The sequence below is a fragment of the Leptosomus discolor genome, chromosome 2 (genome assembly GCF_034619465.1).
Source record: "Leptosomus discolor isolate bLepDis1 chromosome 2, bLepDis1.hap2, whole genome shotgun sequence".
NCBI classification, from domain to species: domain Eukaryota; kingdom Metazoa; phylum Chordata; class Aves; order Leptosomiformes; family Leptosomidae; genus Leptosomus; species Leptosomus discolor.
In genome coordinates, this window is record NC_141392.1 from 65846327 (window position 1) to 65872654 (window position 26328).

Sequence of the window (26328 nt, forward strand, 5' to 3'; positions counted from 1 at the left end):
TTGTTATATTGGTATTGGCATGTTATAGTACTAGAATAGTGAGAAGCTGGGTTTTGTTTGTTTTGTTACTTTTTTTTTTTTTTTTTTTTTAACACGTTAAAATGGGAGGGCTTAGTCTGACTTGGGGATCCTTGAGGCTGGCCTCATAGTCACTGTTTTGTCTTTTCTTTTTTTCTTCCTTTATTTTTGTTCTGTCCTGTCTTGTCCTGCCCATCCTCCAATGCTCTAGACCTTGAACATTGCTCAGGTATGTTCACAACCTTACTGTTGTATTGTGACTAACGATACGCTGGCCGCTTTGTAGCCACTGATTCCAGTTAGAGAATACATGTACAGTCAGGGCTTGAAATTGGCAGGACCAATAGTCAAGGGTAAATTCTCACTATGAATCTGTAGAGACATGAGAGGTGTAGCATAAAGCTTGACAGTCAGTGGTTCTTTGGTCCTAAAATTTTTGTTGGAATGGACTGCTACCACTTCCTTACCACTCATAAGAACTTTCACTTTGTCTGCTGGAATTTTCAGATGAGGAGAGATTCTTAGTTCAAAATTTCTTCCCTTATGCAGGTGGAAAAACATCCACAGCATTTGTAAAATTATAAAGCTGTAAATACATCTTTTTTTTTTTAAAAAAAAAAAAAAGGCAAAAGCTTTACTAGTGGAATTTCTTATCATTAGGAAGCCTCTGTAACAAACTTCCCAACAGGCAATTATAATATTCTCCAAGCTAGGTGAAAGAAAGGTAGTGCAGAATACCACATGAAAAGTAGTTCCCTAAAATTTGACTACTTGTTTAAATAAATAAATAAATAAACCCCTGAGCAAATCACCCAAGCGGACTTCTGCTTGAAATTTCAAATTATGGGTATTATATTTACAGTTGATCCCTTGTTACAATAATCGATTCCACACCTATTTTAAAAAGCATTGTTTAAGATTTATAAAATAGCGTTGCTGTTTGCAATACTATAGTGAAGGTTGTGTCAGTGTTTCCATTTAAGAAACTTTTTTCAGATTTGTAACTTGACTATAAAATTTACATGATCCTGAAACCTTGTGTATATTTCCCATTGTAAGTGAAATAACACCAGTGCTCTTTCTGGACTGGGACAATGTTTTTGGATGCGCAGATTCCTACATCTTGGCAAACAGTACTCTGTGTTGTATATGACAATCTTTTGTATTTGAGACTTAAAGCAGCTGGAATGTTAAACCTTGGAAACGAGCTGCTAGGTTTAGTGTTGAAATGAGTAGTATTTGTATTGCGTGTCTATTTCTGTGTCTACATTCGGTTATTAAATTAAACTATTCCTCTATGCATCTTGTAGCTGGTAAATAATACAAGATCTAGAAAAAAAACCATATTGAACCCATTTTACTCTTCTGACTATGGATGGTCTGTGCCTTCAGGTCAAAAATGCTGGTTTTTAACTTCTACTTTGCTGTCATCTAAAAGTAATGGAAGAAAATTTAAATCAAGTAATGCAGTATGTTGAACTATACTTCTTAAAGTTCGTTTACTAGTATAGGAATTCTTACACAAAGTTTCAACATGACGTGAATTTTTATAGCCAAGGAGCAAACTTGAAGAATGTAGCTTATAAAGGAAATGCTGACAGAACATGAACTATAGCTGTGCTACTACAGTTACACCAGCATAAAGATGTTTGGGCTGTTGAAAATTTGTGAGTTAAAAATATAAATATGGAGTAGGGTGGTGTAGTGGTATAGAACAGGAAATAATGTTCCATTTAATCGTTAATATATTCTGTTTAGAACTGGAAAACATTAAAATTTTACTCACTTTTAGGTACAAGTTAACTTCATGTTATAGTTGAATTTGTTAATGTAGCCACCTGACAAAAAATAATAGCATGCTTTTCAGAATTTGTGTAACTATATCGATGCTTCCAGTAAAATGGCTGATAATTTTGTATTTTATTATTAGAACTGAACTAACCTGCAGAAATGAATTGTCAGTATGATAGAAGACACTTAGAAATGCAAATAGTGCCAAGTTTATTTCAAAATAAATAGAGAAACACCTCAAAACCTCAAAGCAATGATCATTATTTGTTTATGATCATTAATTATTTATGTGAAGCTGCTTGTATGCCCTGTCAACTATTTACACAGATCCAGTTGCAGGATTGGAGCCTTCATTTGAATCTTTTGGCATCACAAACTAGGTATGGTTCAGCCAAATTTATCCTAGTTCTCAAATATTCTTGAAGACCAACAATGAAATTTTCCGGTTCAATCTTAACAAAGCAGATCTATGTTAGAAAACTGATCACTTAAGCCATCTCTGGGTTGTGTTAAAAAGAAAAAAAAAAAGTACAAATCCAGCTGTTCCGTGAACCTTGCAGAGAGAAAAATGAAGGTACAATTTGGTGTGTTTATAGATTCATATGTTCCTTTCAGGACTCTTTAAGTTTTGCTGTGGGATTTTGTTGTGGGATGAGGTTTTCTAATACCTTTATCAAGTATATGGCTTTAGGTCCAGATGTGATAATACGGACTTCCAAGTGTTCTTTTTGCTACTTGTACTGCTGTGTGGGACAGTACTTTCTCTTGTATATCTGTTTGAAATTGTCTGTAGGAAGTAGAGATTTAAATTGTATTTTATCATGTATGTTATCATGGTTCATGGTTTATGGTTGGACTCTATGTAATCCTAAGGATCTTTTCCAACCTAAATGATTCTGTGATTCTATGTCAATTTATATTCTGCTGTTAGCTGGGGTGATACTCCCAGTACTTAATTATCTTTTAAATAATGTGTTGAGATATTTAACAATCTGTTTTTTATAAAATTATTAACAGTTCAGAGTGTCTTAATACACTGATGCCAGATTAAGGTTCTTAAAATTGAGCTTTAGTAATGTCTTAAGGACATGAAGTCACTTGGAATGTTTTGGTTTATATATTTACCTTCTCTGTATGTACAGACTTGCATGAAGAATAAATGCCATTTTTGCTTGCGTAATTGCAGTCGGGATTGTATCGTGGTCCTCTAAGCAGTGAAAAGCTTTGTTAAATTTTGATTTCTTGGAGCTGGGGATTATTTGAAAAAAGAGGTAATTTTCAGTTGTCTGATTTCTGTAATGCTATACAAACTTTTAATTAACAGCTACTATATTAATGATTTTGCTCTTTAAACAGTGTGTTTGGCTGGTCACCTTTTAAACCAGCAGTGGTGACCTGCAGCTTTGAGTAGGAAATTATCTGTGCCGTACTCTGTTCAGGTGAATGTGTAGTTGTATTCTCTTCTAGCTATAAACCAGGATAGTTTGCTTGGGGAAGATGTTGCTTATTTCATGTCTGTCCATGCATTGTATGAGCGGAATCATTAAGTGAAAGGAAGGTCATAATGCAACATTAAACTTGACTTTCCTTTCCCTTTTGTTTTTAAAATACTGTAGGTTGATGCTGGGAACTTACTATTCAATATTACTAGTATTAACATGGCAAAGCGCTTACATTAAGGGGTGTGATTATTTTTTGTATATTTCTGATTGTAAGAATGCGCGTTGAGAACACTTGAGTGCCACTTCCTTGTTGAACTCCATTTTCTAATGAGGAAAACTTGACAATGCCCACTGAGTTTGGTAGAAGTAGAACCAGGCATAATATAAACAACAAGCTTTAAGGTTTTTGTGTCTTGGTAGCATACAGTTTTGGAAAATAGAAGTGAGAGAGAGACTGTAGTTCTGTCTTGTGTTAACTACTTCAGGCATTTAACTGCTGGATTTTGAATTGGACTTTTGCAGACGCCATTTACTGTTGCAGGGATCTTAGGCTCTGCAGTTTGGTCTTCTGAATTCATTTATGAAGCGTAGATAATTATTACATGTTTTTAAGCTAAATATTGTTTGCTTAAAATGTTAAAAAACTATTAATATCTTGCAGCTAGCCTTACTGGCTTCTTAAAATACTGTTCTTTTAGGGAACACTTTTAATGCTACCGCTGCCCCCCCGAAAAAACCCAGCCAAAACCAAACCAAACCAAACCCAACTGAAGCTGTGATCCACTTAAAAAAGTACCACTAGTCCATCAGAGGGCTGGTCTCAAGAAATGTTAGTATCAAGTTGTCATGGTAGCACTTTTTCCCCTCCTGAATTTCTTTATAGTTTAATAATGTTTTCAGTGAGATTATGTATTTTTCAGATCTTTAAATTTTATTTTCAGAGCAAAATGGAGAATATGTATTTATATAACCAAATTACAAAAATTTGAATATTGTTCTCTTTAGGAAGAAAGCATAGTGGTTTTGAATGCTGTATTTTTCCATATATAATAATCCAAAACAGTGTTTGGGGTTTTAATGTTGTTTGTTTTTCTTTCGTTTAAGCCATGCCAAAACATGAATTCCTACTTACTTGTCTCACTGTGTACCAAGATGCTCTTTCAGTTATGAGCAATCAATAAACCAAGGCCCCAATCCTGCAAATTCTTATGCAGTACAGTATTTTATTTGAGTGCTCCAAAGCTATAGATACAAAATTTGTGCAAAAATGTATATTCACTGAAAATACAGAAAAAAAAGCCAGAAAATTAAATTAATGAGGATAGAATGTGAAGTACTGCTATATTTCTTGTTGAAAATTGTTCTTAAAGCAACAAAAGCATGGTTTTCAGACTAGAAGAGTGGATTTATTTTTTTAATTTCATGGCTTCTGAACTTTTCCCAATCTTAGAATTATTCAGAATAGTCAAAATCCCTACTGGAAATTCTGGCTTTCTTTTTAACAGTAATATTTCTTGTTGTATTCTTTGAATAACTTTATTCTAAATTAATATAGCCTAACATGATTAGGCTTTTGGACATTAACCCAGTGCTTAGCAAACTATTAAATTTCAAGCCCTGTACGTAGTAGTTTTGCATGCTGGATTATAAACTAGTCTGTAGTGTTGTCTGTTGCACCCTGCTCTGCTTCATAATTAGTTGCTTTGGGAGGGGGAAAACCGAACCACAAAAACCCCGAAATATTCTCGACTGGTGGTGTTAATACTGCTCTCTGTAAACCTGTAACGTTGTTGATCTGCGATAATGGCATTACGTACTGGAAGAGAAGGTGAAACTGTAATCGATGCTTTCTGTTTTAGTTAGAGGTTTATGTTAAGCATGCTTCAAGAAAGCACAGCTGGAATTGTAGCTTTCTGCAGTTTTGAGCTGGCGAAGAGCATGCAACAGGGGATGCTGTTCTCTGTATTTCGTCAGCTTTTCCTGTTCTTGCCTTTTATTTGTAATTGAAGAAAGTATCTTTTTTTTTTCATGGCAAAAGACTACCATCGATGAAGGTAGAGCAAGCATCTCCTTTTAGCATCTCTCTTTCCTTTTGTTATTTCTTTCTTTATTAATTAAAAGGGTTTTTTTAGGCTGCCTGGCTAATAAGTCAAAGAACTCATCTAAGGCATCCCTAAAACGTTTTATGAGTGTTTGGGCGATCTTTTTACATACGCCTTTTTGCCTCTAGAAAGGGATACTGCATTTTCATGATTAGTGTTTGAGCAGCTCAGTTCCTTTTCTTTTGTATCATCAAAGTAATAATGTTTTCTTTAAGGCTGCATTATGTTACAGGCATCAGGTGTATTAAAAAAGAACAACAACAAAACCCCAAAAAAAGGTGACCATTCCTGCATAGACATTGTAATGAAACAAAGGTCAGATAATTTCTGAAGTGCCAGCACTGTCTGAAATAACTTAAACTCTACACAGCTTTTTGTCCTTAGTGATAGTACTTTGTACGAGTGAACGAATGCAGGGTAGTAACAGGTTGTTGCACTAAAGAACTTGTGATATGTGACATTACACTTGACTGTCTTAAATTGAAAATTTATAGTCCAAGTTGCAAATCACTGGTAGTGGGCCTGCTTTTCATGATGCATCTGTACTAACATATGTATCTGAATATGTAATGCATTCCTTACTTGATCATTATTAAAAGTCATTGAGGAAGGTGTGTATTTTAGATGATTTATATGTTTGCATAGCTCGCTGTGGAGATTGTGGGAGTCTAAATGTAAGATCGAACGAGCTCATCACTATGAAAGGTAGTGTCCTGTTCGCAGTATGTAGAATATACCACTTTCATCAGAATAATTTTCAACTCTATTTGATCTTGTCTTGTCACAGGTGGTGCTGTGTCAGTAGGACAGCACCTAATTATAGGGATATTAACTAGATGTTAGTTCTGCTGCTAGCTGTAGGGTGCAGGTGAGCCCAAAATTAGAGTGGAAAAGAGAATAGTCATTAAATGCCTATATTGTGTATTGGGACGTTTCCTCTGGGTTTGGTGGTATAATTGATATATCTTTTTTTTTTTTTTTTGTGGTGATCATTACTTTTGAAATGGACTTAAAAGAGAAAAGAAGGAAGGAAAAAAGCTCAAACCAAACTAAAAAAACCCCACCAGGATGTTAAAAGAATGGACTTTGTTTTCCATGAATGCAAAATCAGAGAAATAACTTTCTCCGTGAATTTATTAAAAAAAACCCACAAACAAATCCCCAGATGTTGTTTGTGCATTGATGATCTGTGTTTTGGAACTGAGTAGGGAATTATGTAATGTGTGATAAAATGTAAAAACCATTGTGACCTGTAACATAGTGCAGCTTTAATACACTGGCTTATCCTTAACTTGAGTTCAGACTTCATTTCATGCTTCCCAGCCTCCTGTCAAAATACTGTACTGTAACTGCAACTGTACAAGTTCTGAAGTTAATGGCAAGGCTTTTGGAATACTGTATTTGATCTCTGCCTTACAGCACAAGCAGCGCTGCCCTGTGCTGGAGGACCAGCTGGTGGATCTTGTGGTGTATGCCATGGAACGGTCTGAGACTGAAGAGAAGTTTGATGATGGTGGGACCAGTCAGCTTCTGTGGCAGCATCTTTCCAGCCAGCTCATTTTCTTTGTGCTCTTTCAGTTTGCAAGTTTTCCTCATATGGTCCTGTCACTCCATCAAAAGGTAAATTGCTTGTATCGCTCCCACATGATAAGAGAGATTTGAAAACCAAACCAAAACAAATTTTTTAAAAATAGTCACTCACCTGTGCAAGAAGTACCTTATGTGTAAGAAGTAAATTTGTGATCATTTTGCTCTGTAGAAGTAAGCCAAATTCTCAAGTTACATTGCTTTGAGCTAGGTCTGTTTCTAGTGTATTCAGTTACAGGATGTTGCATTATATTTGGATTCAAAATATGCTAGTAACTAGAATAAGGAGGTAAACTGGCCTGAGTCAGAAGATCCGAGTACTGTGCTGTTGCATCCAGTTTACAATGAAGCTTCAAACAGAGCAAACACCCTGTTCAGTTTGTGAGCTAAAGAAACATGGCATGTAAATGGACACAAGAACTTCCAGTTTGTTTGTCTAATCAAAGCATTCTAATCAAAGATCATTTGTCCAATTACAGTGATATTGGCTGTTGCAGTCCGGAGTTGTTATTACTTTCTAATAATAATTCCATTAAAACTGATACACTCCTAGTATTTACCCTTTTCTCTGGTGGTCAATGCCTCTCTGAACTCTAAGGGGGGTGGTGCTGGTCCTTCGTAGGAAAGGAGAAGAGGGGTTACAGTAAGTCAGCAACATCCTGAGCTCTTCGCTGAGAGAAGGTATGGTGTCATCCTTGGAAGGAGGGAGGTGTTCCTTCTCCTCACTGTAGGATTAGCTTGTGGCTATTTAGGTACAGTTACTAACATGCACTACACATTGCTCCATCTTTATTTGTCCACGGTTCCATGTTACATCAAAATTTACTATGTATATTATGTTTTGTTTGTGATGGATTCTAGTTCTCTGCTCTTCTTCGGTATCCCTGAAATTACTTTTACCAGGGTTGCGTTCCTTTAATTGTTGTTAATGAACTATTGAAACAATAGGCACTGTACAACACAGTTGCACAAATTAATCTAAAACTAAAGCAAGCTAGATGAGAGTAGAGGTTAAAAGTAGAGTACTGGTTATTAGAGAATTGCTGTTACAGATAAAAAAGTTAAATAACAATAAGTCCAGATGGGTCCAGATGAAGCAAGCCCAAGTTGTTCTGGTTCAGAAACTTTCTTTATAGATAGAGTTAATATAAAACCTGTGGCCTGCTTGGCTACAGGGCGGCAAGGTGACAATTGAAGTCCAATATTTAAGTGCTGCTAATTTTTCAAAATGGTGATTGTGAAGAGCTAAATACATTTTAAACCTTGCCGTTAATTGGTGTGGCCCTCCCGGAGTCTGTTTCTGTGTTACAATTAGTGTACCTGTTTGCCGTCTTTCTCTGAAAGCATGATGTACATATCTGCCTAAGTCCTGCTATAAAGTTCCCAGTAATCTCTGCTGGAACTGTTTTAGTTTTAGTCTGCCCTTTCATAGTAATCTTTGCAGTGATTTTTCTTCTGCATGCAGTTACTGAGTGTTTTTGACAGTTGGCAGGCCGTGGTCTCATTAAAGGAAGAGACCATCTGATGTGGGTGCTACTCCAGTTCATCTCTGGCAGCATCCAGAAGAATGCACTGGCTGACTTCCTCCCAGTTATGAAGCTTTTTGACCTTCTGTATCCCGAGAAAGAAGTAAGTCTTCTCTCTAAAATTAAAAGTTTTATTTTTAATTCAACTTGAGACCTTCATATGTCATTATTGCTATCATTCTTGAGTCACTGTTACAGCAGCGTGCTGCATAATTGGAGAGAGGTATTTCATAATTAAATGAAAATTATCAGGATTTCCTAGCTATGTTTTTCCAGTAACCATGTTTGTCCAGTGTTTTTAGGGGCGAAAAAGACTTCTGTTAACTCCTCTCTTCCTTGACTTTCGTTTGACTAAGGTTTTGAGGAATTTGTTGAAGCACCGAGGATACTATTAAGGAATAATGTGGAATTGTATTGTTATATATGGATCTAGCAGAATAATACACTGAAAGACACTGTCAGGTGCAAAGAACTGAATGAGACACTTTTAAGTAACCACTAATACAAACTAAATTTAAATTCATTCTATGGTAGCAAATCAAATCCTAGCCATGTTTGTCTAGAATGGAGGTTCAATCAAAACCTAGCTAGTACGTTTGTCTAGAATGGAGGTTCCTGAGGAAGGGGGCAGTTAGGGGAAGTTCTTAAATTTCCATCATGGGAACATTGTCAGCATGGAGTCCTGATTGCTTGCTCTTATCGTAGTGCCTTCTATTTTGGGTCAGTAGATAACGTTAACACAAATGTGTGGTGTACCAAACTGATATCTAGCAATTTTTCCTCCTCTTAAGTTAGTTTTAACCTGCAGAAATTCTTCAGTACAATTTGTTTCATGAGCCCGCAGTTGCTTTTGTCAGCACAAAAGAATGGGAAGAGCGACAGGACTATTTAGCTGTAGTGATGGGCTCTGAGTGACACTTGTATAAAGTGTTTGTGGGACTAGGGCATTTGTGAGGATTCAATTTCAGAAGCAGTTTAAATGCTATCTTTGGCTGTAGCTCTTAAGAAGATCTGTCTTGCTGTCCCCCTGATTATGCGTTGCTGCTGTCTCCCTTGTGTTATCAGTGGTGCTTGTGCAGTAGTAACTGTGCCAAAGGGAAAGAAGTGTGAGTGTGGGCAAAAGGAGAGAGCCAGAGTGCCTTTTCCAATGGCAGTCATGTACCTGAGTCTGTAGCCAAAACTTTTTCAATTTTGGGGTGCATCTGTTCCTTTTCATAGGAAGTGTATTAATCTTTAAGTATAACGGTGATGCTAGGCAAGTTAGATTTTTTAGAAAATGCTGGTGAACCACTAAGTACCTACTATGGAAGCACATACCATAACTGATTTCTCAATAATGTAGAAGTGTGAGGGTGAGAGTGGAAGTATATGCTTTGGAACTATATATGTCATGAATTTGTATACTCTAAGCATCAACCTCCATTTGCTGAGGTCTCAGATTATTTGTTTGTTCTGGTTTTGGGTTTTTTTTTCAGAATAATTACTGAGGCCCAGGTCTCTTCTAGAGCTCTTGATTTAAAATTGCATACACAGATGAGGGTAGAATCTGGTCTTTAAAAACATTACTTACGGTGTTTCAAGTCAGAAAAACTTGACCTTGTGAATGCTATCTATCTGAGTTGGTTTTCTGTACATTAATACATGCAATATGTCCCATTCATATGTTCTTTCTGTAGTGTATTCCTGTACCTGATATTAACAAACCCCAGTCAACCCATGCGTTTGCAATGACCTGTATTTGGATTCATCTGAATCGGAAGGCCCATAGTGACAACTCCAAGTTACAGATTCCCATTCCTCATTCTCTTAAACGTCACCATGAGTGAGTTTTGGGGGTTTTTGTTTTGTTTCGATTTGTCTCTAGACGTAATGGAATGGGAAGCTCCAAGTCTATATTCAGAATGTGTTGTGTGATGGGATGCTGTATAAGGGTTATCAAAGGAATGAAGCAGGACTAAGGAAGAGCTCAAAGTCAAAACATGCTGTTATCCTACAGCTAACAGAAATAATATGTTACATCTAAGATTAATAAATCTTTTTTACTGATGGAGAATCTGAAAGCAAACTGACTATTTTGTTTTATCACACTGTGGTTTGGAAAGGGTGGGTAAGTGGTACATTTGATTAAGTGTTGTTAGGAAGGGTGAATTTTAAATTGTATTTTTGTCCTGAGGTGTTTCTCTGATATGGGAAAATTGTGGCATAAGGTGTAGTCGTTCTGATGTGGTGCAATTAATAAATATTTTGTGTTGTCTACTACTTTACAATGGATTTTTGACTGGGGTTATTGTGGCTGTAATCCTGGAATGCATGTGTATTCTTCTGCTTGTTTCTTTCTGCTTAATGTTTAATCTCTTTGGCACACAGGTTTTTGCAACAGAGTTTGAGAAATAAAAACTTACAGATGAATGACTACAAGATTGCCTTGTTGTGCAATGCTTATTCAACCAATTCAGAGTGTTTCACTTTGCCAATGGGTGTACTAGTAGAGACTATTTATGGAAATGGCAACATGAGGATACCGCTTCCAGGGACTAATTGCATGGCATCAGGATCTATTACCCCGTTGCCAATGAACCTCTTGGACTCACTCACAGTTCATGCCAAAATGAGGTACAGTATGCAGCTAGCTTTTGTTTTTTTAACTTGTAAATTTGTAACTGATTATCATCAGGCAGGTTTTTATGTGTCTGGATATGTCACATATAGATCTGTTTGTTTATTTACTTCATAAATTTCTAAACTTTCAAGTCCTTGTTTTTGATTGAAAAATAATTTCTGTCTTTCCTCAGCCTGATTCATAGCATAGCTACAAGGGTAATTAAGTTGGCTCATGCAAAATCTAGTGTGGCCTTGGCTCCTGCTCTTGTGGAAACCTATAGTCGCCTGTTGGTTTATATGGAAATAGAGTCGTTGGGCATCAAAGGCTTTATCAGTAAGAAAAAACCTTTTATTTTTTTCCTCCCGTCTTCCTTTTGTTCAGTGATATTTTCTTTTAATGGCAACTAGAGACCATAGTAAAAATGGAAATCTAATGATGCAGCATGTTGAATACATGTATAAATTATTTTAATGTAAAATAAATTGCAATAATTATCTTAGTGCTGCAGTAAATTTCAGATGAGTGTGCTGCTGTCCCTTTATGCCATCACTTGTACGGTCAGGACCTTCCTAGTTATGCTGCATTGTGCAAAAATATGCCTAATGGAAAATCATAAGTAAAGTTACTTAGTTAGAGGCAAATGATATTTAATTGCACTCGTTAAAATAATTTGCATGTCTGCTGTATAAGTTCATTCAAAAGATTATTGAGCTCCACACATTTACAGCGTCGTCAGACAGCCCTTGTACACATGGCATTTGGGGGTCACACAGTTTTCAAATCAAATATCTGACTTGTAGCTAAATACAGCCATCTATGCATAGTGTATTCTGCAGTGCTATTTTAAAGTGTAATCACTCGGAAAACTTACTTTACAAACTCTTTTTCGTAAGGTCAGCTCCTGCCAACAGTGTTCAAATCTCACGCATGGGGAATTTTGCACACTCTGCTAGAAATGTTTAGCTATCGGATGCATCACATCCAGCCTCATTACAGAGTCCAGCTGCTCAGCCATCTTCATTCCTTGGCTGCTGTGCCACAGACGAATCAGAACCAGCTTCACCTGTGGTGAGTGATGCCTACCCTGTTTAACCATAATCTCAGATTCCTCCTTCATCATATGCTGAAAGCTGTGTGAGAACTGGGTTTTAAATGGGACACAAGTACTTCCCAGTCTTAGTTCTGTGGCTAAATTGTTTTGTGGTGTCTCGGCAGGCCATGTTTGAGAAACAGTTAGATGACAGTAGTAGTGCTCTGCAGAGTTGCAGGAGGCAGCCTCTGGCACGGACGTGACAGCAGTGTCACGGGTCGGAACACAGGAGTGCACACCAGCACCATCACGTCAGGAAGCGTCGGACAACTGTTGAGCTGCTTGCGCTGGAGATAAAGGGCAGTGTCTGCTCCCTGTGGTCACAGTGACTGGCTTGTCTGCCAGGGGGACAGCGCTTGCGTACTCCTGTAGAGGGTGTTTAATTCCATTACAAGAGTTAACTTGGTTCCGCTTAATTCTTTCGTGAAGTTAATTTTCAGTCAGGTCAGAGAAGTAATCTGATTCATCCTGCAGCTGTAAAGGGGTTTGCACAAAGCTATGGTGGCTGTATGTGAACCTGAGTGGAGAAAGAAGTGTCACTTCCACTGTATGCTGTGTGTATTGTATCAGTGTAAACCACATGTAAAACAATGGCTCACTTGGATACAAGAGAGATGGAGAAGCTGGTTGAAGAAGCTCTAGAGTTGATAATACAGAAAATTCTAGGGAAAAGCTTTGAGTTTTAACTTGCTATTAAAAAAAATTGGAGGGTATGAGGTTCAAAGAGTGTCCATTCACTCTTAGAAGATTTCTTGTGGGGGCGAGTGAGACAGAGCAACCTCATTATTATTAATTCATATTAAGGAAGTCTAATTACACAGTAATTTCTTAGTCCAAATTCAAATTGCTCAGTTGCTTATCCTTTACCAAGAACAAAGAGAGAACAAGTAAGACAAGTTTCATCTTAAATTCAAGGTCTTGCTCTTTTTATTCATCTAAACCTTGTTTTGTCATCTTAGTCTGTAAAATACGAATGTTAATCAGTCACTTTTGATAAGCACTGCGTGCAACTGGGTTGGAGTGAACAAAACCTATGGCTTTGGCATTTCAAAGACACAATGTTATAAAAGTCTTTAAATTACTTTGAACTACCTGATGTGAAAAGCATGGGAAAATAAAGTGCTTTTTCAAAAGCAGTACTTCCTTATTTCTTTCCCAAGGACAATTTAGTGTTGTCTGCTTCAAGGTGCCAGTTAGCTTTGAAACTTCCCATGCATTATTCATGCCTTTTTAATCTGTTTTTGCATATATTTATTCATATGTATCCTTGTTTAGACAGAGATGTTCAAAAGATGACAAAAGGGGGGGCTCTAAATTCTAGACACTTCAGGTTCTTTTTCGGGGACTCTGTGGCTGGGATTTTCACTAAATCAACTTTTGAGAGCATTATTTGAAAATAAAGTGCTTAGATAGTTGCTAAGTTTATGAAACGATGGAAAAAGCAAACTTTCAAAACAAATGTTTTTGTATATTTGAAGCAGAAAACGGAGGAAAAATAGGTATTTTTTGGGTATTAGAAGCAGCAGTATAAGCATTTTCTGCTAACTGGATTGTTTCCCTCTTACAGTGTTGAGAGTACTGCTCTGAGGCTAATCACAGCTTTGGGCAGCTCGGAAGTCCAACCACAGTTTACGCGATTCCTCAGCGATCCCAAAACAGTTCTTTCAGCAGAATCAGAAGAACTCAACAGGGCTTTGATCTTAACTCTAGCAAGGGCAACACATGTGACAGGTAATAGCAGTACTGTGAGGTAACATTGACGTGAAAGCTGTAGTCAAGGCGTTTCTCTAAAATACTGCTCAATAGAATATCCTGGAAATCACCCAGTCATAAGACATACTCCGTATGCTTCTGGTTTTGAAAAAAGTGTAATTTTAATTTCCAACTAGTTGTTTTTAGGCGAAATGTTATTATTGAAGCAGTAGTGAAATCAGACATTGTTTAAAAGTGTATTTTTATACAGAGATACTGTGTGACTAGTTGGGGTTTTTTACTGACTTATTTTCAGTTTCATGATTTTCGGTTTAAATGTTTGGATTGATTACTGATACATGCCATTTAAAGAAAACATGGGCCGTTCACAGCAAGTATGCTGCTCATGTGAAGCCACTCCCTCTGCAGCTTACCTTTAAGAAAAAGCAGTGCGTGTTTTGGGTTTGTTTTCTTGGGGAGGGGGGAGAGGAAAGCTTTTATTGTTTATTTTGGTGTTTTAACACTGTGCGATGACACGGGTCAGGTTTGTGTTAGCTTTGAGAGGTGTTTTTTCTATCTCCTTTTTTATGGCTGTAGTCTGGAGACTTGCTGGAGGGTGAGAACAACTGATTTCACAAAGACTGGTGGAGGCGATTTGAAAGGGAAAGGGCTTCTTTCTGTTAGGTTTTTTATTTTTTAACCTTTGCTCAACCCTTAATGTTAAATCAACACTGGGATGGCAGGGATGAGGCTTGTGTTTTATTTCTACAGCTTGATTGGGAAAGGTACTGCTGAGCATCCTTTTTGAAGCAATATAAAATGGAATCTGGCAATTTCATCATCATTATCTTCCTCAGGATTTTTTTTAAAGTCTAATCAGTTAATCAGCAAAAGCTTGTCTTAATGTCATTGCAGGAAATTAAAGATAAAATCTTAAAATAATGATTGCTTTATTTCTAGCTCATAATCTAAAATTAATTTTGTTATTGTTAATAGCGTAAAAAAGATAATACCCAGCTTGTTCTGTAGAGTAAATAAGATTCAGACAAAGGGGATGGGAAAAGTTGGCCAAAAAGGAAACGCTGTTGAACTAGCAAAGCCTTGATGCATATGACTACAAAAGGAATACCAATAAGAAATGGATTTTTGTGTGAAATTCTAATATCATCAATCCGTTTTCTAGACTTTTTCACAGGCTCTGATTCAATTCAGGGAACTTGGTGCAAGGATATATTGCAGACTATCATGAGTTTTACTCCACATAACTGGGCATCACATACACTAAGCTGTTTTCCAGCTCCTCTGCAGGTAATGGTTTCAAACTGATGATTTTATAGTTTGAAATACAGAGAATTTACTCTCCTCACAAGATGATTTGCCTTTTGCTACTTGATGCAATTCTTGTCCTGTTCAGACTGCATTAATCTCAAGTCCCTAAAGAATGCAGCATGACTGTAACATTGTTTTTTCTTCAGAAATGCATTAGCTTCTCCTGGAGTGTTCTAGGGCTAAGTTTGGCCGACTGGTGCTTCCGGTGGAAGGTAAATAGGATCTCTTAAAAATTAAAAAGTAAAATTTAAAAAAAATTGAAGAAGCCTTGTTTTCTTGTGGCAATGTGCCATGTAACTTTGCTAGTGACTAAAACAGTCACTGCAATGTCATGGTGAGGCAACATCCCTTCCTAGTAGGGTAGTAGTGTACAAGGAAGTAGGAACTCATAAGGTAGCTAAGTCAGGCAAAAGTTTGTCTGTTCATATGTTTTATTCCAGGCTCTCAGTCACAGCAAAGCCTGCTTTATTTCAGGTGTTCTTCAAGCAGAATAATGTACCTCAGGAAAGCCGTTTTAACTTGAAGAAGAATGTGGAAGAAGAATACCGAAAGTGGAAGTCTATGACCACTGAGAATGATATAATCACACACTTTGCTGTGCAAGGTTCGCCCCCACTTTTCCTTTGTCTCCTATGGAAGATGTTGTTAGAGACTGATCACATTAATCAGATTGGCTACAGGTGAGCTTAAAAGATGTGCTATTTCAAAGTTACTTAAATACTTAAGCTATTTCAAAGCCACATTCTCTGTTTCGAGGACATAGGCTTTGTGCATTAACAGCTTGATTTGTACTTTATTAATTCACAGCATGGAAAAAAGGAGTTACACTAGGTATTAGCAAGCATATTGTAATAATTGGGCAATGTTTAAGGCTGGTTACACCACACAGTGGTGTGCAATGTGTATTCTTCTGGTAAGAGACAAGGATGTGAGGTGTTTGAATTAAGCAGTTTACTTGTAATGGCAGTGTTTCACAGAATAGAATCATAGAATCATTCAGGTTGGAAAAGACCTTTGAGATCATCAAGTCCAACCATCAACCCTACTCTACCAAGTACTCTAAACCATATCGCCAAGGAATCATTTCAGGCAATCTGAAATAGTAAATAGAAAATATAAAGCATTTATTTACTTAGCTTTCATATATGAATAAAGACCAATTTTTTAAAAGAAACCCAAATGTTGGATTAAGATGAAAATTATTATAGGAGCAGTAGTCCTACAGTTTTTTTACCTGTTCTCATTAGTAACAGCATCAGCTCCAGATGTGAAAAATATTTTCTTTTCAGTCCTTGTTAGGACTGAAGCAGTTAATATTTATGATAGTGATGTTACTCTTCTGTGCAGTGAGGAAATACCACTGTTCTAATGCTATGGTTATGTTGAAACACGTACTGCAGGAAAATTAAAGCTCAGTTGCAGAAGATTGTTCTAAGTGGTGTAAAACTAAAAATGCGTAATTAAAGCATGAGTTCTGGGCAGAATACATAAGAATTGGTGAACATGAAGCATTTTTTCTGCTTAATATCCAGGCTTTGGAATTCCATTGCTCTTAAGGTTTTTTTTTACTTTGGGTTGGGGCTTTTTTCAGTTCACTTAGTAAATGACGTCTTCTGTCTTTTTTTCTTTTTGAAGACAATTGTATTAAAACCCTCTAACTCTTATAAAATAGACGAGTTAAAAATGTATTAAGAACATGACGATTACTTGTTGCTTTTTTAACCTGTGTGAGCATTCTTGTAACAAGAGTTCTTTTGGGTTTGTTGTTTGTTTCTTGATTGTTTTTCTTCTTCCCTGCTAGAGTGTTAGAAAGAATTGGGGCCAGAGCTCTGGTGGCACATGTCAGGACTTTTGCAGATTTCTTGGTGTATGAGTTCTCTACCTCGGCAGGAGGCCAACAGCTGAATAAATGTATTGAGATTCTCAATGACATGGTGTGGAAATACAACATTGTAACGCTGGATAGGTTGATACTGTGTTTGGTAAGTATTGCCTTAGAAGATAAGATACCAGTTCTTCATGCAGAGTCTGCTTTCTGAGTCACTTTTGTAGGAGCAATCTTTTAAAAAATGCATTGGTTTTAAATAATGACTGGTTGCTAACCCAATAATCAATTAAAATAATAGATTACTTCTGTAGGCAGCATAAAACTCAGTCGTACAGTTCTCTGAATCTTAAGGGGAAGCTTGTCTTGGTTATTTAATGGCAACCATTGAATTGGTATTATTAAATATTGTTATTGGTGCTTTGGGTCTCAGACCTAAGAGCTATGCAATTAATTCTGTAGCCTGAAAAGGTAGAAGGAATATGGCGTGCTGTCATTCAGAAGCAAATGGAAAATCTTGTACCCGTTAGAGTATGCTATCATTGCTTAGAATTCTGCCTGTTTCATCAGAAAAGGGGAGAAATGTCATTCTCATGTCTTTCCAGGTTATCCTACAAAATAAAGCAGGCCTTACTTGGAGAGAGTTAAATTTTCCTTCAGTAATTATCCTTACATTTTAAAATCTCATCTTAATCTAAAGTTGTTGTTTGAATTTTAGTTTGGTTTTCAAACTGAAGTCCAAACATATCAGAGCAGCCAGAAGTCTGAAGCAATCTTCAGTTCATTATCATTAATTGATTATTTTTAAGAAGAGAACTGACAGCAGAAAGCAAGCTAGAATTCTTGGAGAATGTGCTGTCACTGGGGAGTTTGTAAGACTTTCTGCTTATAGAATAAAAACTGTGGTGGGTACTTTTCACAGGAGGTGATTGAACCTGCCTCTGTTCTGTGTCTTCACTTGGAAAATACATTTGAGAGACTCTATGTTTAGTGTGAATTTATATGTGGCCAAATTTGCTAGCCAATGTTTAGGGCTTATAAAGCAGACAGCAGCATGAACTGTAATTCCATATTTTCTGATCCTTTTTGTTTAAGGCTATGCGTAGTCATGAAGGAAATGAAGCTCAAGTCTGTTACTTCATAATTCAGTTACTGTTACTGAAGCCTAATGATTTCAGAAACAGAGTGAGTGATTTTGTGAAGGAGAATTCTCCGGAGCACTGGCTGCAGAATGACTGGCATACAAAGCATATGAGTTATCATAAGGTATCAAAGCTAATAACATTCTTTTATTGCAATACTTTCTGTGGAGATGAGATCAACCAAAGAGTCTTTTGTCCTGTAAATGATGGGACAGCTCTACCAATTTTTTGAGTTACTTAGTAAGTAGTATTTTATTTAGGCTAGTATTAAAAATACCCAAAACGTTCACTATATTTATGTAATAATGTTAAAGTTGTAGTGCAGTGGTACTCAAAGATAGAAGCAGCTGAAAAGTTGGTTGGAGATTCATTCTTGCTCATCTAAATCCAATCATTTTGAAATCTTGGTTTTGCTGAAATTCATTTAGAACAGTTGTGCATCAGGGAGAAGGTATTTCCTTCCAGTGTTTTATGACTATAACAATAGTTAAACCTAGATTTTCTCCTAATTATTAAAGCTTCTTCCGCTTCCTGTGTGGCAAGAGCATGATATCCTGATATGGGTAGCGGGGAAGCAAATTATACAAGCCTGGGAAGTGCTCTGACATGGCTGCACAGTTACTAGACCCAATCTGGCATATAGAAATTTCAGTTGCAGGTAAAACACTGTAAGCTCAGCCTTCAGCTGTACTCATCTGGAATTTGAGTATACTCCAGTTCTTTCTTCACACGGTGAGCTATTACGTGCATATTATTTCTAGTGTTCTGATTCAGTGTGTGATGCGGAAACGTTCAGTGGTGCTGGTTTCCCCTAGGTCTTTGCTTAGAATACCTGACAAGGGACACGTAAGCACTGTTTGCTTTCAGCTTTACCTTGGGATGCTTAATGCTGTCTTAAGCCCACTTTGAGCAGTGTTGAAACTTTGTTTTGTTTGTTTTTTTTCTGATCTACTTGGTATCTACTGCATAATTTCACTCGGAGTGGAGTTTTCTTTGGTAAACTTTATGATGAAATTATCTCACTGCATTCATGTGTGATAATGAGGGTTGTGAGGTGTCCTTTTAAAGCAATCTAGATGCTGAATGTTTAATGCACTGCTTTTAAGGAAAGAATTTTTCATTTTGTTGGATTTCTTTCCCTCCAGAAATATCCTGAAAAGCTGTATTTTGAAGGCTTGGCAGAGCAAGTCAATCCCCCGGTTCAGATCCAGCCCCAGTACCTACCAATTTATTTTGGAAATGTATGCCTGCGCTTTCTGCCAGTGTTCGACATTGTAATCCATAGATTTCTGGAATTGCTTCCAGTGTCCAAATCACTAGAAACTTTATTGGATCATCTGGGAGGTTTATACAAATTCCATGGTAAGTTATCTGTGAATACAGGGGTTTATTCCTGTTGTGATCATTCTATTCTCCTTCATCCCCTTCATTCATAATTTCCATCTACTAGCACAGCAGTGTTTAATCCTTTCCTATTCTGTAAGCCCTGTGTGCATTTCCACAAAGAAGTACAATCCCTGTTTAGTGAATTTCAGCCTACTAACAGTGAACTTGCTTGTATTCAGGTAGATCTTGCTAATTCCTGCTTCCTTCACACCTTTCCCTTTCACTTCCTTCTAGCAGTAAGTACTTGCACCTGTGTCCTAACAAACTTTCTGTTACCAAGACTGAAGCAGCTAAAAAAGCAGTTCCTCCGTCTATCCTTGTTTAAGATTCAAATAATTTAACGTGGGTTTTTTTCACACTTTTATAACCAGTTTTTGTATAGATGTTATTGCTACGTTATGCCCAGACATTTTACAATATTCTGTATTTGCTGTGACTTTGTACCTGGATTCTTCCCGTTTAATACCTTTTACGTGAAGAGATGATTTAGGTGGTTTACTTACAAATATATTAGTATTATCATTAAGAGATGAACTGTCAGTAATACTGACTTTCTTTGGTTGACTTCTGCCCTTCTGCGTACACGTTAAAGTATGTGAACAAGATAAAGGATAATCAGTGTTGTGCAGTGTAGTGAAATAAAGAACGTGAATCAATTCCATGTGCACTGTTTTTAAGTACATACGACTTAGTTTTGTAGACCTCTTGATTTTAATTTTATGTTTGCCACCATAAACATAATAGTGATTCTAGAACTTATTTCTTGTTGTTTTCCTTTTCTTCTTGGCAGACCGTCCAGTGACTTACCTGTACAACACTCTTCACTATTATGAGGGGCATCTCAGAGAGCGCACAAACCTCAAGAGAAAACTTGTTCATGCCATAATTGGCTCTCTCAAAGATAATCGCCCACTAGGCTGGTGTCTAAGTGACACTTACCTCAAATGTGCAATGAATGCCCGAGAAGAAAATCCGTGGATTCCTGATGACACTTACTATTGCAAGCTCATTGGAAGACTAGTAGACAATATCCTTAAAGTTTGCATCAGGAAAGCTGTGCTAATGTCCTGTAGCTGCATTTCATCAAAATATAAAGTTCAATGACATAAAGCTTGGAGTATTTATTTAGCTGCATCTATCAGTCTAAATTCATATTAGTTTACTTCAATGTACTTTTTTAGTTATTCTACACAGGGACTAGGCTGCCGTAGTGAAAACATCTTGAAAGATGTGGTGAAAGCAAAGTATTTCACTGTTTGCGTCACCTATAAATACAAATACTGATGTTTATGCATTCTGAATTGCATTCTAATTGCCGCATAAAATCAGCTTGATACAAAGCATATTTAAAAAAAAACAGAAAATGAGATTACTCTTTTTTAATGCCATTATCAATATTACTAGGAATAAAATATTGTAAGCAGTGCAACATTTAAGGTGGTATGTAACTGGCTGTGTCTAGTTGAAGATCGGTGTATGTGCTGTTAGCAGCTGCTGAGAATCTGGAGGAAAAAACTAGAAGCTGTATTTTTAGCACAAACCTGTATTTTCTTAGTTGCTGCCTTTTATTGGTTTTTACAGTTATGACTATAGGTGATGTAAATTTCTGTGGAAATAGCTGGTGAAGCCATGCAGCTGTGTTCTAGAGAATAGCGCTGCTGGAATCTCCTGGACATAAACTTCTTTCTGGGTCAGCTTTATGGGAGTTAACCAGTTTTCGGGATGTTAACGTGTCTTCCTTCACTCCTCTTCCTGAACTTGCCGTTCTTTTATGAAAGAAGTTGAAAGAAGTTTATTAGATCTTATAACTTGAAAGAAGTTTGTTTTGTCTCTCTAAACAAAGCTAAAATTATATAAACCCCTGCTTTTATGCAAATGTTAACAGTGTGTCTGGAGATCTTTTCTGTATGCAGCTCAAATGAGTTAGTCTTGATTGGGAAAGTGGAGTATTTTCAGAGACTAAGCAGGTGCTCATTTTGCATAAACTGTCACCCCAGAAGTCTGCTAGAAGATCTTAATCTGAAACCATTAATTTGCTTCAGTATATGCAGAGTAGAAAATTCTTGTTATTTTCTTTTTCTTGTCTTGGAAGCAGATGGTGAATGAGGTGGTTGGTGTTGTTTTGTTCCACCTCTTAGGGAAATTTAACCTCTGCATGACCTTGTGTGTGTAGTATATTTATAGCTATGTATTCATGCGGTCCCTCAGTGATTGAGTGTCAGTGCCTTATATTCTTTCTCTTGTCCATATGTCTTATTTTTATGAAATGTGGTTGTTTTATTTCTTCTCAGCAACTTACCTTTCAGTTCAATTCAACTTAGTGTGTGTAGTAGACGTATTTTGAAGCAATGTGCTGCTTAGGCTAGTCTGTGTTGGAGCAGCTTTTTTTTTTTCCTTAATCATTGTCACCTATGGCAGGTAAATCACCTGGTCCGTTTCCAAATTGTGACTGGAGATTCAATGAGTTTCCTAACCCAGCTGCCCATGCTCTCCATGTTACCTGTGTTGAGCTCATGGCTCTGGCTGTTCCAGGGAAGGATGTGGGCAATGCGCTACTGAATGTTGTGCTGAAGAGGTATGTTGGATTTCTGAAGCTGTTTTCTGCAATATATAATACAAAATTAGAGATTTCTAAGGTAGTCTGTGATACTCATTTTCTTAGGGTTTCATAATTTTTTAATTAAGTATGAATGCTTTAAGTTTTATATATAAAGTATTTTTGGAGGACAAACAAGGCTGTAGGGATCAAGCAGAAAAATCATGTTGGATTTCTGTGCTGTAGAGGATTGTGTGTGCTTCAGGAACAGCTGATTCAGCATGATCCCATTAAAAGACAGAGGGAAGACCTTGCACAGGCAAAGATCTTGCGGCACAGAGGCTGGAAAAAGTCTGTCCTCCTTTCGGTTGTGCTGGGAGAGGACATTTCATCAGTTAATATCCCAGCATCTTTGAATGCAGAGAAAGGGGCGGGAAGCATTGGCAGGACTCTGAATCCTACTGATGCTAATGTAAAATCAGAGGTACTTTGAAACAGAGGGGTGTGCCAAGGCTAGCCTCTTGTCAGGGTGCATTAAGTTTGACCCATAGCTCTGTTTCATGCACACCAGCTGTGGAAAGAACTGAAGTGAAAGGAAGGGCCTGGTGTCCTTGCAGTGATTCAGATGTCATCTGTGAGCAATGACAAACTGAAATGATCGGTTTTCAGCCTCATTCAGCTTAGTAATACGTTATTGTTAGCTCTATTTGTGGCACATGGAGGGGTCAGTAAAACCTGTGAATAACAGTGTGATGACAGCCTTTGAAGGTACTAATGCAAAATCGTGCCTGAACAAAGTTTTGCAAGCAACGTCACAGTGGCGTTTATACCGTCTGTTGCCTCTCCCAAATACCTGTACGTGTATAGTTCTCTCAACTTGAGAAATATTCTTTGCATAAGTATACCTTGTCTTTAGGTGCACCAGAAGCACAGATTGCAATTGTGAATTTCAGAGCTTCAGTTTTCTTTTTCTCTGTCTCTAGTCAGCCCCTGGTGCCGAGAGAGAATATCACAGCTTGGATGAACGCGATTGGACTAATTATCACAGCCTTACCAGTGAGTCAATATGTTATATTTTAAAATTAAATAATTTCTTCTTCCATGTAAGGTTTATCATCTTTCTAGGGTATGTTGTAAAAACTTCCACAGTTTGCAATGTGATAGCCAACATCTGTAGATTCCATAGAGAGCTATTCAGAAGGCTACTTGCATGTTTGAGAAACACCTCCTCCTCCAGCATGGAAAAAATTACCAGGTTTTCTGTTTTACTGTCATGTTTTGAGGCTAGGATGGAAAGAAATCACTCCTATTTAAAACCATCGTTAATGCCACATGTGTAGTGTTAATTGAGAACTGGAACTATGAAATAAGAAGGTCTATAAGGTTTCCGATGCAAAGCTAATTTTCTGTTAACGCTTGCACTGCACGTCCTGTAATCTCTTAAACCATGTAAATGAGTTGTGCCTACAACTGCAAAAGCAAATGTATGCAGTATTAGAGTTCGTGTATTGGTAGAAATGTTGATCTTCTGAATATAATGACTCCTGCTTGGTACCTGACCAAGACTGCCTTGAATACTTTTGATCTTGCTTACCTGTTGCTTATATGTGCAACAGTTATCCTTTCCTTGAGACTTCTCTTCCCCCCCCAAAATGGTTACTTTTCTTGGAAGAAACGCAACATAGATTTAGTCCTTTTTATTTTTATGTTGCTTCTTATTCTTCTTCTCTTCCCTCTCCTTGCATTTTCACATCTATATTCTTTGACTTTTGTACCTTTTTTTGTTTACTGTTTCATTTTTGGATTTTAGGTCTATTTGTGCCTGTACTCAAAAAGCTCAGAAAACTCTCGATCTCATTCCATTAAGGCTTTTTGCGTCTACTCTGCTTCTTTTGGAGGCCTTTATATTAGCTAACTAAATAATTAAATTAATGAAATATGTCTTGGTAACACCACACCCTTGAGTGTGCCATGTCCACTAACATGAATGCTTTCTGTATTGTGCTTCTTAATTTTTGTGTTTGTCAGACAGGATTATAAACTACCATGTAGTTGAAAACATTTTGGAGATGCAGTAATAGTAGAAAGAGTTGAGGAAGCATTGTCTTAGATGGTATTCTTTTCAGAAACAGTTCTGACTTCTTTTGGTTTTTCCAGGAGCCATACTGGATTGTTCTCCATGATTGCATTGTGAGCGTTATTAACAGTCCCAGCTTGACATCAGAGACAGAGTGGGTTGGCTACCCATTCCAGCTGTTTGACTTCACAGCATGTCACCAGTCTTACTCTGAGATGAGCTGTAGCTACACTTTGGCTTTGGCACATGCTGTCTGGCATCATTCTAGCATTGGGCAGCTTTCTCTCATTCCGAAGTAGGTGTAATGATATTTGATTATTTAATTTGTCTTTTAAATTCCATGCATACTGTAGATAACAAAGCTGTACCTGTAGCGCTTACACCAGCAAATATGTACAGGGGAGCTCCAAAACTCACTGGATAGATGACTTTTTTTTTTTTCCAGCTCCCCCTTCCACTGACATAACGCTTGTTATCTGTAAGCTTCGGGGCTTTTGTCTGGAGTGTGACTGCCTGTCATGAGCCTTTTTAATCTTGATTAGCTTTTATGCTTTTATTAATTTAAATTTTTCTTAAATCATTGATTGTAGCATATTCCTAAAGCATCAACTGTAATCAGTAAATGTATCCTTAATTCTAGCAAGTACCCTCTAGCTGCAAGTTGAGATGCCTTGCTGATTGAAGGATGTGTTAGTGGTCCATTTAATCATTAAAGCAAGTGAAAAATACCACTGCATTAAAAGTTGATTAGACTTTCCACAGTGCTGTGTTGAGGAGAGAACTAACAGACTTCACTTACTAAGTCTTAAAATATTGGACAGAAGTGAAGGTGGTATGATATATTCCTCTCAACTAATCCTGAACCTTGATTTAAGGCTAGTATTAAAATGCCAGAGGTCAGCTTTTTGACTGTGTGTAGCATTCTGCTGAGCTGAGAATTGTTGCCTGTTCTAGTCCAGTAATAGTGCCTGGAAATGTTCTAGAGCTTCACTGAAATAACTAACATTTGGAATAACTAATATTTGCGGAACTACACTGTATTTTCTAAAATGAAGGCCCAAATCTGTGAGAGAGACTGTGATGCTATGGCTAGAATTTGGGGTAGGGGAAAGAAGGAAAAAAAAAAAAATCCAGCTGAAGTAGTAAGTGTCTTGAAATACCACAGGTTCCTCACGGAAGTATTGATACCCATAGTGAAAACAGAGTTCCAGTTACTCTACGTTTACCACCTTGTTGGTCCTTTTCTACAACGGTTCCAGCAGGAGAGGACACGATGCATGATAGAGGTAAAGAGAAGCTCTTGGTCGACTTTATACATTATATATAAAATGCACTGTATGCATTTCCTGAAGACCTTGCTGGAGTCTAGATACAAGCTGAATGTGGCAAACTGTAACGTCTTCTCTTTAGAAGACTCAAATCGTGTGCTAAGCTTTTCCTAGTGTTTTACTAAGGTCTACTTTTGCAAACTTTGGAGGCACTTACTCAAGCCGTGTTGCAGTCAGCGATGTTTAAGCACTAATTACGTAGCGTGTACCAAAACACCACCATCGTTGCACTCACTAGAAGTTAACTCGGGAAAATGGGATCACTTAGTTAAGCATGACGGGACAAGTGAGACCTGCCCATTTGCTCTGGTAAGAAAGTAAATAGTTAGGAATCACAGATACTTAAGAAACAGTACGTATATTTATTGCACTGTTTAACTGTATCTCTACTGTAAAGCGCTTTAAAACCTGTTTTCATTTGGGGTGCTCTTTGTGTCTGTGGGAACAGATTGGAGTGGCGTTTTATGAAATGCTCCTGAATGCAGATCGGTACAGCTCACACCTGAACTACATGGATCCTATATGTGACTTCTTATATCATATGAAGTATATGTTTACAGGTGACAGTGTGAAAGACCAAGTAAGTAAGCAGTAGGTACTGATACCGTAATTATCTTTCTTCCCACATAGCAATTTACTCTTTTTATGAATTACTTTTGTATGACAAAATGCTTAGTCTCTATATGCAAATTAGGAAGTTGGTACACGTCTACACATTTCAAAGCTCCTGGTGCAGTAGGCCAAGTATCTCAGATTTCAAGATTAATTTCTGTAGCCTGAAATTTAAGATGTAGCTTGAGGGTGCTTTAAGTACTCTTATTAAAGCAATCACTAGAAATAAAGCTATTGGATGTT

The 26328-nt window shown here is 37.2% G+C and overlaps 1 protein-coding gene across 7 annotated transcripts in view; it reads left to right on the forward strand.

The window, feature by feature from the left end:
• Positions 1-26328, forward strand: part of MED23 (mediator complex subunit 23) — a 38440-nt gene that overhangs the window by 10579 nt on the left and 1533 nt on the right. Inside the window, exons 11-29 of one of the 7 annotated variants that reach the window (XM_086482418.1) lie at positions 230-247; positions 6773-6973; positions 8426-8569; positions 10143-10288; positions 10834-11079; positions 11259-11401; positions 11962-12136; positions 13726-13889; positions 15034-15158; positions 15654-15859; positions 16981-17161; positions 18100-18270; positions 19292-19508; positions 20323-20559; positions 21942-22107; positions 23052-23124; positions 24226-24440; positions 25311-25431; positions 25922-26053. In XM_086482418.1, coding sequence (XP_086338544.1) covers positions 230-247; positions 6773-6973; positions 8426-8569; positions 10143-10288; positions 10834-11079; positions 11259-11401; positions 11962-12136; positions 13726-13889; positions 15034-15158; positions 15654-15859; positions 16981-17161; positions 18100-18270; positions 19292-19508; positions 20323-20559; positions 21942-22107; positions 23052-23124; positions 24226-24440; positions 25311-25431; positions 25922-26053 — 3081 coding nt within the window. The remainder of the gene's footprint in view (positions 1-229; positions 248-6772; positions 6974-8425; positions 8570-10142; positions 10289-10833; positions 11080-11258; positions 11402-11961; positions 12137-13725; positions 13890-15033; positions 15159-15653; positions 15860-16980; positions 17162-18099; positions 18271-19291; positions 19509-20322; positions 20560-21941; positions 22108-23051; positions 23125-24225; positions 24441-25310; positions 25432-25921; positions 26054-26328) is intronic. The other 6 variants (XM_086482421.1, XM_086482419.1, XM_086482420.1 and 3 more) reach the window with 6 other exon arrangements.